The following is a 20881-nucleotide window of genomic DNA, read 5'->3' as shown; positions in this document are numbered from 1 at the left end:
CAGGTAATAGGGACTACAAAAATATAGATGATTGTATTATTTTTCTGCCATTTAATTTTCTAATAACAGAAAGGGACACAAGAAAGCAGTTTCAACTCATAATCATCACTATTTTCACTATATTTTATAACATAAACTACTGTTGCATGTGTAATTAAGCTTTAAATATTTAGCTGCAACTAATAGCCAACATGCTATTGCTTCTAATTTTAAAACATACTTGTTTTTTTTCCCTTTTTCTAAGGGTAGCAAAAGGAGGCAACAGAGAAAGAAATATTTAGTATAAATAACTAAAAAAAGTCAACTTGCCAAGATGCCTCCAAAATCTGTATATTGTATGTTATACTATTCTCCTATGGCTTCACTGATCAAACCTATGACAGAACATCCCAGTTCTGCCCTCAGGGTTAGCCCTGTTTCTAAGCCCACCTCAGTTATTCAAATCAAACTAGAAAAAGTTTTACAAAGGACCTGGAGAATAAGTAGAGGAGCTGGTATCTCACAAGATATGAAAACCTGTTTTCTGATTTTACAGAGAAGCAGAGCACTATTATACTCACATTACTTATCACTAGACTGTATGCTCCATGAAGGTAGAAAGAGAACATGTTTTACCTGAATTCAAAAGGCTTGGCACACAATAAATGTTTGCTGACTGAAAGAATGTATCTAACCTAAGCTGCCCCACCAAAAACATATTTCTTTCCTATCTTTAAGGAAACCTTATATAAATATTATATTAAGCAAAACTATAGCTCCTGAGTTGAAAACATTGTTATACAATTTCTGAAATTTAAAATAAGTCTCTAGGTATACAAAGAAACAGAGCAATCAGAACAAAGTCAATGATAACTTTATTGAGTATTTATATTTAGGCCCAAATAGGCTCAGTATTTACATTCATTACTCTCATTAATGAATATCAGACTATAATTTCACCAACAATGAAACTAAAAACAGAAGATAATGATTCCTGTCACAATTGGAAGACAAAAATAGTAGTTAAAAAAGAGTTGATTTCTTGTTCATTTTCTCCCCTCTCACCTCCTGGTCTAGCCTTCCAAAGTTGTACTAACATGGCTCACTCAGCCCCTAAAAGAGTTGCATTTCTTATTCTGGATAAAACCACAATACTAGTACGTATAGTATAATCTCAAGGTGATATTTATATAAGAAACTTATAGAGATATAAAAATGTTTCTATATTTGGAAAATTTTTGTATATTAATACCAAATCAATACTTAAAGATCTCACACTTAAGGAAATTAGGCAAAAATAATGGGGAGAATGGGCAATGAGTCAATGATACAGCCAGAGAAGAAAATAGGGTAGTACCTTCTGCTACTATATAAGAAAAAAAAAAAAAAAGACATGAAATAATGAAAGAAGAGGGGTGGGGAGCAAAGAAGGAAGGGGGTAAAGAAGAAAACAAGGGAAAGGAAGAGAAGAAAGGAAACAAGATAGGTTTCATTACCAATGTAAAGGGTAGAACTATAGACTGCCCTTTTGAGAGACTTTTCCCCTTAAAGTTCTCCTCGGTATTCCTTTTAATCCTTTTCATTTGGGGGTAGGGAGTGCAGAGAAAGGAGAACATACAATAATTTTGCCCTGGACAGTAGCACTGTACTAGGCAAATATTTCAAAGAAAAGCAGGGCATACTATTATTTTAATTGTGTTAAAAAATAAAACCTGAACAAAAAATAGTCTCTGTGGACACATACACACAGCAAAGGACTTAGAAGGATGTACATAGTTAACAGTAATTTTCTGTTAGATTTGAGTGATCCATAATATGTTCTTTCTTTGTTAGATTCGGGGGGAGGGGGGAGTATGGTAATAAGTTTCACTGACATTATCAGGAAAAATTCATAAGGAGGACAGTTACAAATAAATAAGCAGGCTCAATTCCTCCTTATTCTGAAGCTAAAAACAGCTAAATAAAATAATAATAGTATTATTTCTTACCATAAAATTTCTATGCCAAACAGCAAAGTTACATTTGAAGATACTGGGGGTAGGGGGTGGGGTAGGGAGTGTGCCTGGGTGGCTCAGTCAGTTAAGTGTCCAACTTCAGCCCAGGTCATGATCTCACAGTTTGTGAGTTTGAGCCCTGTGTCGGGTTCTGTGCTGAAAGCTCAGAGACTGGAGCCTGCTTTGGATTCTGTGTCTCCTTCTCTCTCTCTGCCCTTCCTCTGCTCGTGTTCTCTCTCTCTCTCTCTGTCTCTCAAAAATAAATAAACGTTGAAAAAGAAATTAAAAAAAAATGAAGATACTATGAAAAATAGTGTTCTCTGACAAAAAGTGAAATAACACTTTAAATATTTTGAAATAATACTGTATATTTCCAATACCTTTAAAATATTAGGTAAAAGCATAAATTCAAATAGCTACTATACTAAAAAAAACCCACAAAACCCCCAAAATAGCTATTGTATTTATTTATTTTTTGCAATACTATGTATATACTCAGTTTAAAAAAAAAAGGTTAACTAAAAAAAAGGGGGGGTTAACTAGTTTAAGTGATATTAGCTAATATTTGAAAGTAACATCTACATCTAAATAAAACTCTTATTTGATGGCAATCATTCTTTTCATTTTTTTGAAACCTTGTTAAGTCATGCAAGTCTTGAAAAGGGGAATGAGGATGGTATTTTAAGTTCTGCGCTAAGCCAGCTTTTTAAGTGAATTATAATAACACTTAAGAGTAAGGAAGCATAGTCCAAATGGTTAGTGTCCTAAAGCACCAGAATAAGTGCATCAAACTGCTGACATAGGCGATAACATTGGTCAATTCTGTATTCAGGAAAAGCAAGATGTCAAGATAAATGAAGTGATAAATTATTCAGGAGAAATTTTTTATATATGAAGCAGCAGCTAGAAAAGATGACCCACACTATTATACAATAGAAGAAAGATCTAAGAAACTGATATATTAAAGATTCTCTTATCTACAGGGGTCAAAGAAACTGAAAAAACAATATTCTGGGCTGTAGTACGACAAGAAAATCCGTAAGGGATGAGAGCTTGAGAAAGCACTAAGACTGATTTTTGCAACAAAGCTAATTTAGATGTGCCTGTGATGTATGTTTTGAAACAAAGTGAGAAAGTAAATGTATTAAAAAGATGTTTTGAACAACTACCAAAAATGTGCACAGATGCTGAAGAAAACTGTAGTTATGACAAAGAACACAAACCACAGTTCTGAAACACTGGCGAAGATCAACTCCCCAGCATGCATTATCCTCCTTCTACTCAGTAACAGAATCCAATATTATTTGATATAGCAACACAGCCAACACAGCCAGCTTAAAAACAACAACAATAATAACACCAACAACTGTATTTAAGTGTGGTAGTTAAGTGTGAACTAAGTTCTGTAAAATAAAATATACGTATGAGAGTAGAGCTTCTGGAGGCAGAAGGGGGCAATTCCTTCTACCTTCCCTTCCTTTCCCTTACTGATTAGAATATAGCATGATGGACAATGAGGTGACCTTGAAAATGTAAGCCATATGTAAAGAATAATGGGAAAAAAAACGAATAATGGAGGAGAACTATTACTGGAGGCTTAGGCTACACCAAACCAATTTTAGACTCTCTCTAAATTCTTACATAAGAAAGAAAAAAAATTCATTCTTATTGAAGCCTGTGATTTTTTCCCCCTGACAGATCTGACCAAACCTAATCCTAGCTAAGAGAAACACTAAGTTATAAAAAGATATGTGTAGGTTTTATACTAAAGACCAGTCAAATATAGAATAAAAATCCATATGATGTTAAAACTAAAGAATTGGTAATGCGCTGTATTTCATTTAAATAAGCAAATAAATGCAAGGAAATGTACTACAGCCTAGCTAAGAGCTTCTCAACCTAAGTTCATTGATGGACTTTAACGGGTCTGAGAACCCCTAGAATCAAATGAACATTTTTATAAGTTTGCCATACATGTATCTTTACAGAGGTGTTCAGAGCTTTACTCAAAATCTCAATAGGATCCATGACCTCTCCAGGGTCTCGAAGTTCTTTTTGTTATTCTTCCTGTTATATTTCAAATATATTTCCTCAAGCCAGATACTTCAAACAACTGGCTAATAATAAATCTGCTATTATATAAAATATACTCTTAGTTTGAAGATATGAATACAATTTCCCTTTGTGAATTTTGCCCCACATGAATGTCATTCATCTTCTACTCATTGTCTTACCTCCTCGTGGCAATTCTGTATGAAGATAAGCCAGACCTCTAGTCACAGAATGAGCCAGGCGGCAAGAACTGACCCAATCACTTGTATGGAGACTCAAATACTTGCAGAGAGATCCCTATATAAAAGAAGAAATACACAAATACAAAAAAAAAAAAAAAAAAAGTGGAATTAATTTACTTGTACATAAGGAGGTAAATTAGCAGTAGCCTGACAAAGTATTTAAGTAGGTTAGGATTCCATGGAGATTTAATGAACTATGACATTTCAAAATCTCAAAACAGTAAGACATTTCTGTGAATTGAGAGGGGAGAAGATGATGGAAAGGATAATTTAAAATTATTAATTTTTTTCTCCAATGTTAAAAAGTATAAGTGAGTATTTCATATTAAATGTTTCTTTTGTTTCTGAAATTAAGATAGAAAACATAGTCTTTTACATTCTTTCTTTATACTGTATCTCTTACCAGTACAAATACAAATTAAATTGTTATGTTTTACAAGTATGAAACAGAAAGCTTTCATAAATATGTATGTGTCAGTGCTATTCAAGGTGCTCATCCACAAAGTATTTACCAGTCAGGGATAAAGAGCTTGCACAAGAATGAACGTCAGTCAAAACACTGTTTCCTTCATCAAGAAAGTCTTGCTGAGAGGGAGAGACAGACAGACAGACTGACAGATGAACTAAAAAGTTAACTAGTGACTTGGTTGATTCACATTCTGATGTGAGATCCTTATCTCACAGCAAACCATTATTAACCAGTTTGCAAACCACCAATGTTCTACATAACAGTAGTCCTCCTAAAATTCTGATTGACAGCTAATATAAATGTCAGTTTAATTTTTATAAAGAACTTACATTGGGATAATACTCCATCACAAGCAAATATTCCATGCGTCCATCTGCAGTAACTCTCTCATCTCCAACTATAAAGCGAGCAATGTTGTCATGTTCCATTAAAGGCACTCTGTAAATGTTCTTCTCATTGATAAAATTCTGACGGTTTGCAAAGGAAAACACTTTTACAGCAACTGGACGTTCATCTAAGGAACCTTTATATACTGCTCCATATCGACCCCGGCCAATCAGCTGTAAATTTGTTTTGAAGAAAGCAAGGTATTAATTCATATCATAACTGAACAATCAATTTTCTAGAAAAGTGTAAATCCAAATGTATACCACAGTTCTCTATTGCTTATAGTTTAAATTACTCCACTGTCAAGAAACTAATAAATTCTACATCTCATATGGCTCAGGAAACTCCTATCAGACCCAGCCCTCCCATAGATAACAACTATGAACTCTGAACAAAATTTTAAAAAGAAATCTAAAAGTGCTAGAGAATGAACAAAAGGAAGTAGATTCTGAGGGGAGTCAACACTTAAAAGAAAGGAATGCCATAGGGTGAACTACTCATTTTTATAGCTTTTAGCCTGAAAGCAGGCTGACACAAACACTGCACAGTGCAGTTAGAACTGCGATAGAAAATCTGTAGTCTTCCTGGCCCTAGGAGCCAGAGGACAGAATTTAGGGCAACCAAAAATGCTGGAAAGGGAGAGGAGAATCCCACAAAGAAGAGTGAGAGAGGGGGAAATGAAATGAATACTTGAGACCAATTCCAGCTAAAGATAAAACAATTGCAGTGAGATTTGAGCTTCCATCTAAGAGACAAGGAGTTCACAGTACGTCCAACCAAGTTAACTGCCTACTAAAACAAATAATGGAAATAAACACACTTTAGAAAAACCTACCAGAACACAAGGTCTCCTCAATATAACATTCACAATATACAGGACACAATAAAAAAATAAAATCAGCAAAATGCAACCCATTCTCTTCATTTTTGGCTTCTGGGGATTTTACTTTACTGAAACAGGTTAAGGATTTACCATCATTTATTTAATATTTTTGTCATATTTAACTATTTCTAGGTTAATTACTTAATAAACAGACTGCCTTTTAGAAAGGCTGTATCAATATATAGTTAAATCAGCAATGTTTGGGAGTATTTTACTCAGTCCAGGATAAAATCCTGTGGTTTTAACTAGTATTTTTTTTTCCAATTTAGTAAATTGGTCATCTTATTATGCATTCAAAAGCTACCTTTAATTCTTTTATGAATTGACACTTCATCTTTTTGGTCCAATTTTTATGGATTGTTGCTTCTATATTGATTTATACTAGCTCTTTAACAATTCTACTTTATATGTTGAAATGCTTTTTTGAATATTTTAACTTTGTTTATTGTATTTTTCTCCCAAACAGAAGGTTCCTAAAATGTTTTATATAACTAAATCTACCATATCTATTATTTAACAGTCTCTAGTATGGGGATCATAGTTTATTTATTCTAATAATAATCATAAAAACATTCATCATGGTAAGACTATAACATAGGTTCTGAGATATTACCATATAACAGTTGTATATACCTATAAAAATATGCAATATATGCACAAACAAGGAATATTTATTTGGCATATACCGTGGGTTGCTTGAATGGCACATTCTTCTCAGAATTTCACATGTCTTTATTCCTATACACTATTGCAGTCTATACTCAAAGATCATCTCCTTTCTAAATACACTTTCTGTCTCCTTTCTAAATATACTTTCTTTACTAAACCGCTTTCCATCTTTTTCTTTTTAACTGTTTTATTTTTCTCTATAGCACTTACTACTAATAGAAGTAATATACATTTATTTGTTTCACCTCTTTGTAGACTCTTTCCCACTAGAATACAAGTCTCAAGGCGGCTCTCTGTAGTTTTTACCTATATTCTCAGTGCCTGAAATAGGCCTTGGTACCAAACTGATAATTAATAAATGCTCAAAGAATAAATGGATGAATGATGCAGTGAGTGAATGAAGTTACTGTCTTAGATATACTATGAGAGCAGAAAGAACAGTCCATATGTTCTACAATCTTACCTCCAACAGTTTCAGATTATCTAGGTCAAGAGAGGGTTCTGATGCTGCTGCCTCCATCATGTTCATACTGTGAAGACCTTGTTTACGGTCTCCTATAACAATAGGAAAAAGAAGTTGCTAATGTACGGTTCTCTTAAAATCTTTATTACACTTTTTCTTATAATTGCTAAAAAAGAAGAACTACAGAAGGCAGGCAGCAAGATTTATGCCCAATGTCACCAAGAGTAAAACTATTTACTAAACTAAGAATTATCTATAAATGAAGATGAATGATGAATAATAACATTAAAGCTGAATTTTGGGAGATAGTTCTAGTAACAGACCTAATTTAAAATTCGAAGAAATATTGCAGAAACATTAAAGAAGGTTTTAATAACTTAAAAAAAGTGATTCAAATGAATGAATGGGTACTGATTTTCTAAAAAGCTCATTAAACCTAAAATTTATTAGCACTGACTGGACAATTGGGGTGCTTGAGTGGCTCATTCAGTTGGGCGTCCAGCTTCATTCAGCTCAGGTCATGATCTCACAGCTTGTGAGTTCAAGCCCCACGTCAGGCTCTGTGTTGACAGCTCAGAGCCTGGAGTCTGCTTCAGATTCTGTGTCTCCTTCTCTCTCTGCCCCTCCCCTCCTTGTGCTCTGTCTCTCTCTCTTTCTCAAAAATAAATAAACATTAAAATAAATATTAAAAAAAAAGAACTGACTGGACAGTTGATGATACTGAAGATGATACTGAATAAAAATAATTTATTTATTTATTTATTGGTGTGAAAATAGTATTGTGGTTACATATACTTTAAGTCCTTATATTTCAGAGATAATACTAAAGTTTTCACAGATAAATGACATATGCAATTTACTTCAAAATACCCAGTACCATGAAGGGTGTGGTGAGTGGGGCTATGGATGATATATAGATGTAATAATCATTGAAGTTGGGTGATAGATATTTTGTATATGCTTGTAACTTTTCATAAAAACTAAGAAAAAAAGTTTGCGAAGAGAGGATGGGACGTACTGTAGCACAGAGTTTTTTTTTTAGCATAGAAACTTCAAAAAGGAAAAAACTGATTCTGACTAAATGGTATATTTGATACAAAAGAACAAAAGGAGATACTTTTACCTGTCAGCATCCTGTATCCAAAGCATAAGGCAACTATCAAAACAGCTAATACAGAGACTGATGCCAAAGCAATGATTATTGTCTCATCTCGGTTAAATGAATGAGGTGGACCTAAAAGAAGACAAATTTTAAAACACAGTTATTTCTTATTTTATCATTTTGTTAAGAACTGACAGAAAGGCTATATCAATATATAGTCAATCAGCAATGTTTTTGCATCAAAGGAAATTAAAGAAAAATAATAAATTTGTGATGATCACAAATTATGTGTTTTTAATCATACAAATGATCTTATAGATTTACAACACTGAAACACCTGTTGGCTGTGCTAATTAATGAATATCAACTACATCATAGAACAGCATAGGCAGAATAAAACAATATTAAGAGAACAGTCTTTGGAATCACATTTGGTTCTAAATCCTGACTATGCCACTCTTAGTGGAATTTGGCAAATTATTTGCCTTTTCTGATCTTTAATTTTCTCATTTATAAAGTCAGTACTCTCTACCTCAAAAGTCTTCTGTGAGGCTTAGATGGGAGTCTAAGTACTTAGTACCATGTTGAGTATATATTATTTATGCAACAAATGGTAGTTTATCAATATTGATATTATGATTATTAACGAAAAGAACATGGCTTTACAGGCAATGAAATCTGAAGTGGGCTTAAAACTCAGTTCTTCCGGGGCGCCTGGGTGGCGCAGTCGGTTAAGCGTCCGACTTCAGCCAGGTCACGATCTCACGGTCCGTGAGTTTGAGCCCCGCGTCGGGCTCTGGGCTGATGGCTCAGAGCCTGGAGCCTGTTTCCGATTCTGTGTCTCCCTCTCTCTCTGCCCCTCCCCCGTTCATGCTCTGTCTCTCTCTGTCCCAAAAATAAATAAACGTTGAAAAAAAAAAAAAACAACTCAGTTCTTCCACTTATTGCATGACCTTGGGAAAATTTCTTCACCTGTCTGAGCCAAAGGTTATTCACCTGCAGATAGGGAACACACATATCTAAACTACAGGGCCATTACAAGCATGTACACTATACTATGTGTTAGTTCCATTCTGTGGACCAGATGAAACACACTTTAGGATGGATTTCCACAAACTGGAGCACATTCAGAAGAGAATAGTGAAGAACTCTAAATTGTGATGGGTAGAAAGAACTGAAGTGTCTGGTGTGGAACAAGAAAAACACTAGAGAAGATAAATAATTGTCTTTATGTGGAAAAAAGGACTTAACAGCTAGCGAGAACATAAGATCCAATCAGTGTGTGTTCAAGGACAGCAGTTTTTAACTCAGTATGCACAAGAATTTATGGCTGATAAATAGAGCTGTCTAAAATGGAATGAGTTACCCTATGAAATAGCTGTTCATATATTTTTTTTAATTGAAGGTATTCACTGTTTGGTAATAATGACCAGAGGGTAGGCTTGATGACTGATAACATCATTATTTAATAATTCTTTACATTCAAGGGGCGCCTGGGTAGCTCAGTCGGTTGGGCATCTGACTTTGGCTTGGGTCATGATCTCATGGCTCATGAGTTCCAGCCCTGTGTCGGGCTCTGTGCTGACAGCTCAGAGACTGAAACCTGCTTCAGATTCTGTGTCTCCCCCCGCCTCTCTCTGCCCCTGCCCTGCTCATGCTCTGTTTCTCTCTGTCTCTCAAAAATAAATAAACATTAAAAAAATAATAATAATTCTTTACATTCAAATTCAAGCATATGTTATTTTAAATCTTTCTCACTTCGGACATTATAATTATGTGTTGTATCAAACTAGAAGCCTCTGGCAAAGTCAGAAGCTTCTATAACAAAGAGTTCCTCCAATGTGCATTCCTGTTCTAAAGGAATGTATTTGTGTCAAATTAAACACAACTGAATATTACAATGTCAAAACAATATCTCTATAGAAGAATCTTCTGGTGCACTATAACACTTACTCATTTAGCAAGTCAAACTCCAGGCTTGTACCTAAACCCAGAGTCACTTTATTATTTTTAATTTTTATTTATTTGTTTATTCAAGTATAACATACGGTGTTAATATTAGTTTGAGGTGTACACAATATAATGATTCAAAAGTTCTATGTATTTCTCAGCACTCATCAATATATGTAACAATCATTTAATCTGCAGTATATTTGGGGCGCCTGGGTGGCTCAGTCGGTTAAGCGTTGACTTTGGCTCAGGTCATGATCTCGTGGTTCCTGGGTTTGAGCCCCGCGTTGGGCTCTGTGCTAAAAGCTCAGAGCCTGGAGCCTGCTTTGGATTCTGTGTCTCCCTTTCTCTTTCTGCATCTCCCCTGCTCACACTCTGTCTCTGTCTCTGTCTCTCTCCCAAAAATAAATAAACATTAAAAAATTTTTTTAATCTGCAGTATATTTACATACTTATCATTTAACATAATGATAATTGTACCTTCTTCTATAGAATAAATTATAGGGAGAAAGCTACATATAAAAACTCATTTTACAATCAGATATCACTTCTCATATACTAGGATGGCCATAATTAAAAAAAAAACAAAATAAAAAGTGTTGGCAAGAATATGGAGAAATTAGAACTCTTGTACATTGCTGGTGGGAATGTAAATAGTGTAGCTGCAGTAGAAAACATTCTGGAAGTTCTTCAAAAAGTTAGACATAGAATTACCATAAGACCTAGCAATTCCCCTCATAGGCATATACCCAAAAGAACTGAAAACAAGTGTTCAAACAAAAACTTCTACAGGAATGCTCATGGCACACTAATCATAATAGCCCAAAGTGGAAACAACATGAATGTTAATAAACCGATGAATGAATAAACAAAATGTATTACAGACTGAACTGTGTTCTCTTAAAATTCATATGGTGAAGACTTAACACACAATGTGATGGGTTTTGGAGATGGGACCTTTGGGATTAGGTTTAGATGAGCCACGGGAGTGGGGCCTTCATGATAGGACTAGTGCCCTTATAAGAAGAGATGTCAGAGGACTTTCTCTCTCTGCCATGTGAGGAAACGGTGAGAAGGTAGCTATCCACAAGCCAGAGAGTTCTTAACACAATCCAACCAGGCTGGCACCCTAATCTTGGACTTCTGGCCACTAGAACTGTGAGAAAATAGATTTCTGTTGTTTAAGCCACACAGTCTATTCTGTTTTATTGTGGCTGTGAGGGTGGCAGAATATAATACCTCATAATATGCCTCTTTGGCATAAGGACTATCTTGAGCTGGTTATTTTTAAGAAACACCAGACACAGAGGCAACTGGGTAGCTCAGTCGGTTAAGCATCTGACTCCAGCTCAGGTCATGATCTCCCGGTTCGTGAGATTGAGCCCCGTGTAGGGCTCTGTACTGACAGCTCAGGGCCTGGAGCCTGCTTCCAATTCTGTCTCCCTCTCTCTCTGCCCCTTCCCTGCTTGTGCTCTCTCTCTTAAAAATAAATAAACACTGAAAATAAAATTAAGAGAAAAAAGGAACACCAGACACAGACGCAGCTCTGAAAACCAAGTAGAAGTTACCCTTTTATAAAAGGCATTTACATTTGTGAGGAAAATCTCCATTTGTAAGTTGTCTCCGTCTCGGTACTAGGAAGACGAAAATGACTAAAACTCTTGAAACTTTAAAAAAAATTTTTTTTTTAATGTTTATTTATTTTTGAGACAGAGAGAGACAGAGCATGAACGGGGGAGGGTCAGAGAGAGGGAGACACAGAATCTGAAACAGGCTCCAGGCTCTGAGCTGTCAGCACAGAGCCCAATGCAGGGCTCGAACTCATGGACCGTGAGATCATGACCTGAGCCGAAGTCGGCTGCTTAACCGACTGAGCCACCCAGGCGCCCCTAAAACTCTTGAAACTTTTATCAGTAGAGATGACAAGGACTTAAATCTACATAACAACCATACACTTGTTTACTGTGCTTTTCCTAGTAACAATCCGTTACTGGTCTTTCCTTAACCCACTCCCCCTTCCCCATTTTCTTTTGGCTTAGCTGGAGACAGTATTTACCCTGGTTACTTGGGCTACTTCAGAGATTTACTCAATTTTCCTGGGAATCTCTCATGTATGCAGGAAGTTTATATGTTAAACTTCTATTTGTTTTTCTCCTGTAATACTGTCTTTTACAATGAAGGTGGAAGGGATGTGACACTATTTTTGAGAGAGAGAGCGCTAGTGAGCAAGGGGCAAAGAGAGAGAGGGAGAGACAGAGAATCCCACCAAGGGCAGAGAGAGGGAAATGGAGGGAGAGAGAGAGATGGAGATGGAGAGAGAGAGAAGGAGAGGGAGAAGGAGAGAGAGAAGGAGAGGGAGAAGGAGAGAGAGAAGGAGAAGGAGAGAGAGGGAAAGGGAAAGAGAAAGAGAGGGAGAGAGGGGGAGACAGAGAAAGAGAGAGAGAGAGAAAAGTGAGGTTCACATTCACCCGGAATGGAGCTTGTGCTCACCCAGAGCAGGGCTCAAGTTCACCCAAAACAGGGCATGAGCTCATCAGATGTGGAACTCGAACTCACAAACCTTGAGATGATGACCTGAGACGAAGTCAAATGCTTAAGGACTGAGCCACACAGGCACCCTGTTTTCCTATTGTTAACAGTTCTTTGCATATTTTAGGACACAAATCTTTGATATGTGTTTTGCCAATATTCTATCCTAGTATGGCTGGTCTTTTCATTGTCTTGGTATGAGGGTAATGCTGGCTTCACAGAATGAATTAGGAAGTGTTCCCTCTGCTTCTATTTTCTGAAAGTGATTTAGAGAATTGGTATCATTTCTTCTTTATTATTTTTTTAAATTTTTATTTATTTATTTTTGAGAGGGAGAGAGCACAAGCATGAGCAGGGGAGGGGCAGAGAGAGGGGAAGAGAGAGAGAATCCCAAGCAGGCTCTACACTGTTAGCACAGAGCCCGATGTGGGGCTCGAACTCACAAACTGTGAGATCAGGACCTGAGCAGAAATCAAGAGTCCGAATGTTGAACTGACTGAGCCACCAGGCACTTAGGTATCATTTCTTCTTTAAATGTTTGCTAGAATTCAACAGTGAAACCACCTGAGCCGAGTGCTTTCTGTTTTAGAAGGTTATTGATTATTGGTTGAGTTTCTTTAATAGATAATGCCTATATTTCTCTCTGAATTTTGGTAGATGTGTATGTTCAAGGCATTAGTTACCAACCTTGTGGGCAAAGAGTTGTTCATAATATTCTTTTATTATCCTTCTAATACTCATGTGATTTGCAGTGATGACCTTTCTTTCATTCTTGATTATTAGCAACTTATTTCTCTTTTTTTTCTTAGTAGCTTGGTTAGATATTTATCAATCTTTTTGTTCTTTTCAAAAAAAACAGTTTTTGGTATGGTTGATTTTTTTCTCTATGAACTTTTTGTTCTCAATTTAATTGTTTCTAATCTTTTATTCTGCTTATTTGGGATTTAATTTGCTCTTTTTCTAGCTTCCTAAGGTGGAAGCTTAGGAAATCACTAGGATTTATTATCTAAAAACAAACAAAAAAACGGTTATACACAATTAAATCCAATTTCATTCAGTAAACATTAAAAAAAAAAAAAAACCCGCCCCAAATTTTACCACCAATGTGACAGACAAAATACACTTATATTTTTCATATAGTGAGGCTGCTCTTTACCTGGATCAAAAAAATTCACAAGTCTATTATGAAACAAAGTTTTGGTATTTTCAAATTAGAAAGGCTGCATTTTAAAATGGGTTTTAATTTTCTTGTGTAATTCAAATACATGAGTTAATAAAAAAGATTCTCTAAGTCTATATAAGAAATAATATATATATATAAGAAAATAATAATAAAATATTGAAAATTATAATAGTAATGTGACATTATGGAAAAACCATCTCTGCAAATGAACAGCCAATGTTGTAATTCCCCAAAGAATTGAAGTACACTACTTATATGAAAAGTGTATTTTAAATTCAATCAGGAATAAGAAGTCATGAGAAATCTAGTTTTATTTTAAAAGTCTTTAAAAAATTTTTAAGTTTATTTATTTATTTTGAGAGGCCACATGAGAGCAGGGGAAGGGCAGAGAGGGAGGGAGAGAGAGAAAGAATGGGTGAGAGAATATCCCAAGCAGTCTCCATGCTCAGTTCAGAGCCCAGAACCCCAGGCAGGGCTCAATCACACAATGTGAGATCATGACCTGAGCGAAAATCAAGTCACTCACTTAACTAGGTGAGTCACCCAAACACCCCTAAAAAGCCTATTTTTAATTTCTGAAATATGTTGACACTTTAAAATTTTAAGAATTTAAAACTTAATGTTCGTTAGTTTATGTGACATTACAAACTGAAATTTAAAATGTAACAAAGCATACATTCTCTATTCTAAAATAACATTGTATATTAAAAAAGTATAGACTGTTTAACACAAGTGAAAATTATTAAAGATAGAACATTAAGATTTGGCCTTCTAGGTTAGATATTCTTGTTTTTATACTTTTTTTTTTTTTCAACGTTTTTTATTTATTTTTGGGACAGAGAGAGACAGAGCATGAACGGGGGAGGGGCAGAGAGAGAGGGAGACACAGAATCGGAAACAGGCTCCAGGCTCCGAGCCATCAGCCCAGGGCCTGACGCGGGGCTCGAACTCACGGACCGTGAGATCGTGACCTGGCTGAAGTCGGACGCTTAACCGACTGCGCCACCCAGGCGCCCCATATACTTTTTAAAAAATGTTTATTTTTTTTTAGAGTGAGAGAGAGAGAGAGAGAGAGACAGAGTGAGAGCGGCGGGAGGGGCAGAGAGAGGGAGACACAGAATCCCAAGCAGACTCCAGGCTCCACACTGTCAGCACAGAGCTGGACACATGGCTCGAACTCATGAACTGTGAAATCATGACCTAGGCTGAATTTGGATGCTTAACCAACTGAGCCATCCAGGCAGGTACCCTTAGATATTCTTATTTTTAACTACATTATGAAAACACTGTATATTGCTAAAGTGATGTATATTTTAATTCTATCAAACTTTTATTACAAAATAGGAATAATTTTCCTAGTCTATTTTTCTTGTTACTAGATAGTAATTTTAGCATTACAAAAATTTCTGGAAAAAGGATACAATTATGTAATAATAATATAAATAGTAAGGTTTCCAGAAATATTCCCATTAAAAAAACTTTTTGTCACTGATTTAAGCAACAGAACCGTTTCACAACCTATGAAGAAGAGCAATATCTTGAACACACTACAAATGTTAACCATATGGTACTTACATAGTTTTTTTTATTTAGAGAAAAGAATACTAAAAATTATGCTGCTTAAACTATAACTCAAACTATGACTTATAACCTTGAATATATATTTTTTATTTATTGAAATGACTCCTTAAGATTATCTAGTCATAGATTTTTCTTTTTCTTTTTTTTTTCTTTTTCTGGAGAGGAAGGGCAGGTGAGTCATAGACTTTTCAAAATCAGTTTATAAAAAAAAATCAGTTTATGTGAACTTTAAAAAGACAATAAAAACAAACTGGCTTAGGTATCCCTAATACCTTTTCACAGAGTCTGATTTTTCTGAGTCTCTTTTTGAATCTAACATCTATATTCTGTTTTCCATACACTTTTTTTTTTAATTTAGATATAATTTACTTCTAACATTACGTTAGTTTTCGGTAGGCAATATAATAACTCAACACACATTCTTTCTTAAGTGCCATTAAAAACATAATTGGGGGGGGGGGGTTGCCTGGGTGACTCAGTTGGTTAAGTATCCGATTTCAGCTCAGGTCATGATCTCACAGCTCATGAGTTCGAGCCCCACATCAGGCTCTGTGCTGACAGTTTGGAGCCTGGAGCCTGCTTCAGATTCTGTTTTTCTCTCTCTGCCTCTCCCCGGTTCTCACTCTCTATGTGTGTGCCTCTCTCTCAAAAATAAACATTAAAAAAATTTTTGTTTAATTCTTTTTAATGTTTATTTATTTTTAAGAGACAAACAGAGACAGAGCACGAGCAGGAGAGGGGCAGAGAGAGAGGGAGACACAGAGCCCGAAGCAGTGTCCAGGCTCTGAGCTGTTAGCACAAAGCCCAATGCAGGGCTCGAACCCACAAACCATGAGATCATGACCTGAGCCGAAGTTGGATGCTCAACCAACTGAGCCACCCAGGCATCCCAAAACATAATTGAGAAGAAAAATACAGCATTTCTTAAAAGAGAGCTTTCCACTATCATCTCTGGAATTTTGTTCCCAACCACTGATATCCAATCTAAAAATGTTAATGCAGGTGCTTGCTTGCTTGCTTTTTTAAAGTAAGCTCTACACCCAGCATGGGGTTTGAATTCACAACCCCAAGATCAAGAGCTCCATGTTCTACCAAACAAACCAGCCAGTCACCCCAATGCAGTTGCTTTCTTGTTCATACCAGAAAAAGCCAACGGGAGATTGCTTGCTTTATTTTTAATCTTTTCATTATAAAAACTTCCTACTATACACAAAAGTAGAAAGTACATAGAATCTTCAATTACCCAACACTATACCTTAGCAATATCAACATTTTTGCCATCCAATGTAGAGTTTTCAAACAACAGAACTCATTTCCTCAAATGGCCTGTTGACAGAAACATTGAGGAGTTGATGTTGAGTGGATAATCTACCAGGATAATAAGTTCACATGTGTGCAAATGGCAAGCACCATATTTAATCAATTTTGACACTGATCTCATCTAAAAATCTCTTAAGGTGGGATGCATCAAGCAATTGACAGCATTTTACAATTAGTTGATAGTGTTTTTCTTAGTGGTAGGAAAAAACACCCCTCCCCCTTACATCCTAAGGATAAGTCTTTCAATTATTGGTTGTTTAGATAGGATGAAATATCACATCAGATATGCTTAAATGTGAAAAAGTTATTTCCAATTCTGCTTAAGATGTAAAAGGATGCCAGCAAATTTTGCTTCTACCCTAATAACAAGCCAAGACACCTAACAAGTCATTTAATAAACCTATAAAATCTTTTCTCTAAAGCTCATTAAAAGCTAATGACACAAAGAAACCAGTATATTAAAAAAAACTAGTAAGTTACAACCCTTTTCTAAGAGAGAAGATTTCTAAAACTGCCTTTATCCTTGATGATGCAGTGAGCTGAAGAGGACACCTCCCATAGATGTGAGTAGGAAGAAACAGCTGAACATTTAACAAATTCTTAAAGCATAAGAGTACTGGATAGCATGACAGCTAAGAGTATCTAGGGCTGTGAACACAAAAAGAGCTTACAATCACCTGCCAACTCTTTTCTATAGGCCTTTACCAAGTACTCACAAGTATGAATAGAGGCAGGACAAGAGAACTGAGAGAACCCTCTTAAGTGTGGGTACACAAGGCCTGCTGAAGCCTGAGAAGGGCAAGAGAGCTGAGACAAACCTTTTGGGCAATGCTGGCTTTCACTGATTACAAGACAGTGTCCAACTGTGGTTGGCCAAGGGGTATTAAAGTTTAGAGAGTTTTCGGGTGCCTGGGTGGCTCAGTTGGTTAAGTGTCCAACTTCAGCTCAGGTCATGATCTCTCGATTCGTGGGTTCAAGCCCTACATTGGGCTCACTGCTGTCAGCCCATCAGCGTGGAGCCAGCTTTGGCTACTCTGTCACCCTCTCTCTCAGTCCCTCCTTTGCTTGCACTCTCTCTCTCAAAAAATAAATGAAACATTAAAAAAAGAAAAAAGTTGTGAGAGTTCTTTCCTGAAGTGCCAGAGTATAGGGTTTACCAAAGACTAAAGGCATAGAAAGAGAACTACAAGAAATCCTATAAGCACTGAGGTCTTAAACCAAACTTAGGCGAATGTTCATCCTGCCCTCAAATCATTTGAAACCTATAATGAAATGAATCAAACTAAGCCAACAGCAAAGCCCAGATACAGCTAACAGACTACATTCATTTAGCCCTTCATTGTAGTAGCTTGACAAAACCATGTATCTTTTTCTGAACATAAATATTTTAGACTCTTCTTTTATCCACAATGTTCATTACTAAACCAAAAGTCAAAAGATGTGAAGAAGAAAATCTGGTTCAATCTCAAAAAGTAAGTCATCTGGGGCACCTGGGTGGTTCAGTCTGTTAAGTGTCTGACTCTTGACCTCGGCTCAGGTCATGATCTCAAGGTTCCTGAGATGGGGCTCTGCACTGACAGCGTGGAGCCTCCTTGGGATTCTCTCTCCCCCCCTCTCTGTCCCTCCTCTGTTCACGTACACACACACACATTCTCTCTCTCTCTCTCTCTCTAAGTAAATAAATAAACATTAAGGGGCACCTGGGTGGCTCAGTTGGTTAAGTGTCTGTCTTTGGCTCAGGTCATGGTCTTGCAGTTCGTGAGTCTGAGCCCTGCACTGAGCTCTGTGCTGATAGCTTGGAGCCTGGAGCCTGCTTTGGATTCTGTGTCTCTCTCTCTCTCTCTTGCCCCTCTCCCACTCTCTCCTCTCTCTCTCTCTCTCTCTGTCTCTCTCTCTCTCTCTCTCTCTCTTTCTCTCAAAAAAGAATTAAACAAAATAAATTTAAAAAAAACATTAAAAAAAGTAAGTCATCAACAGAAACAATCGCTGATGACGAAAATATCAGACTTAAAAAATAACTATGATAAATGTGTTTAAAAATATAGTGGAAAAAGTGGACACATGAATGAACAGATGGGAAACATCAGATGAGATATAAAAAAGCCAAATGGAAATGTTAGTGGATGTAAAGAATTCTTTTGAGGGGTGCCTGGGTGGCTCAGTCAGTTAAGCGTCCAACTTCCAACATTTATTTTTTTGAGAGACAGAGACAGAGCATGGGTGGGGAGGGGCAGATAGGGAGGGAGTCAGATTCTGAAGCAGGCTCCAGGCTCTGAGCTGTCAGCACAGAGCCCGACACGGGGCTTGAACTCATGGACCGTGAGATCATGACCTGAGCCGAAGTCGGACTCTCAACCGACTTAGCCACCCAGGCGCCCCGTGGTCTGCTTCTTTTCAATTAACATTGTCCTAGATCATAAAGAACCCTCCAATTTATGTTGTTTATACTACACTGCTTACCAAAAAAAAAGCTTGTGAACATCTTTCTGTATGTTCATTGAGTTGTTCAAATCTTCTGTTTATTGAATATTTGACTGCTTATCAATACTAGAAAGTTGTGTTAAAATCTTCCATTATAATTAAGAATAGAATTTGTCTACTCTTTTAGTTGTATCCATTTTTGGTGCATGTATTTCAAACTATATTACTAACTACATACAAATTTTAAATTGTTCTATCTTCCGTTAAATGAATATTTGTCATTATAAAGTAACCCCTTCTTTGTCTCTGGTAATGTTTGATGCCTTAAGGTCCATTTGATCTGATATTAATATATCTAATATTCATATATTTTCCCCACCAATTTATTGTTTATCTTTCTGTATCCTTATGATTTATATGTATCTCTTGTAAATAAACTAAACAGGATTATTAGTGTGTTTTTAATTTTTGTTTTTTTTAAAAAGCTTTGTTGACATATAATTCACATAGCATACAATTCATTCAAAGTGTACAATTTAATGGTTTTTGGTATATTACATTACTAATTTTTAAAACTTGTGATGAATATATAAAGTTTGCCTTTTTAACCATTCATGATTGTAAAAGGGAGTGGCATTAATTACAGTGACAATGCTGTGCAATCATTAACACTACCTGTTTTCACAACATTTTTATCACTCCAGTGAAAAACTTTGTAACCATTAAAGAATAAATCCCTATGCTCCCCTTCTCCCAGCCCCTGGTAACCTCAAACTACTTTCTGTTTCTATGAATCTGCCTACTCCTAATATTTCATATAAGTGGAATCATGTAATATTTGTTATTTTGTGTCTGGTTTATTTCATTTAGCATAGCACAATGCTTTCAAGGTTCATCCATGTTGTAGTATGTGGGCTATCTTTTCATTTTTTGATACATGCTTTGAGGCACAAAAGTTTTAAAATGTGATGATGTCCATATTTGTCTATTTTTATTTTTGTTGCTTGTGTTTTGGTGTCATAGGTAAGAATTCACTGCTAAATCCAAGGCCATGAAGTTCTAAAAGTTCCATGGTTTTGGCTTTTATATTTAGGTTACTGATCCATTTTGAGTTAATTTTTGTACATGGTGTGAGGTAAGGGATCAACTCCATTCTTTTGCAAGTGGATGCTAGTGCTTTAAAATCAATCCAAACACTCTTTGTCTTTCAACTGGAGTGTTAAATTCATTTACATTTAAGATAATTAGTGACATCTTTGTGTTTATTTCTATTATCTTATTTTAGACAATTTGCCTTTGCCCATCTGTTTTCTGGGCAATAGAAAGACTTTAGAATACTTTTCCAACCCTCTCAATTATTTGCTGGTGATGTTTTATATTTTAATACCTTTTTTAAACCTCATAAAAAATTATTAAGAGCAAAAGTATTGGCATACAGAACTTTAATATACTTCTGCTTGTAGTCCAAATTGGTACAACTGTTTTGGAAACAGTTCAGCTTTATTTACTAGAGCTGAAGATACATACACACAATGACTAAGCAATTCTACTCCTAGTTATATACTTTGGAGAATTTTGTGCACATGTGAACCAGGACATATGTTCAAGAATGTTGATAACTGAATCATTCATAGTATACAAAAATTAGAAAAAAAAT

At 35.9% G+C, this 20881-nt stretch overlaps 1 protein-coding gene across 1 annotated transcript in view; it reads right to left on the bottom strand.

Moving 5' to 3' along the window:
• Positions 1-20881, bottom strand: part of BMPR2 (bone morphogenetic protein receptor type 2) — a 203418-nt gene that overhangs the window by 36467 nt on the left and 146070 nt on the right. Inside the window, exons 4-7 of the mRNA XM_025934626.2 lie at positions 8262-8372; positions 7139-7230; positions 5066-5296; positions 4208-4322 (exon numbers count right to left, since the gene is read on the bottom strand). Coding sequence (XP_025790411.1) covers positions 4208-4322; positions 5066-5296; positions 7139-7230; positions 8262-8372 — 549 coding nt within the window. The remainder of the gene's footprint in view (positions 1-4207; positions 4323-5065; positions 5297-7138; positions 7231-8261; positions 8373-20881) is intronic.

This window comes from Puma concolor, chromosome C1, assembly GCF_028749965.1.
Source record: "Puma concolor isolate L17-30 chromosome C1, mPumCon1.1.hap2, whole genome shotgun sequence".
In the NCBI taxonomy this organism is placed as follows: Eukaryota; Metazoa; Chordata; class Mammalia; order Carnivora; family Felidae; genus Puma; species Puma concolor.
This window is presented reverse-complemented; position numbering and strand designations above follow the sequence as displayed.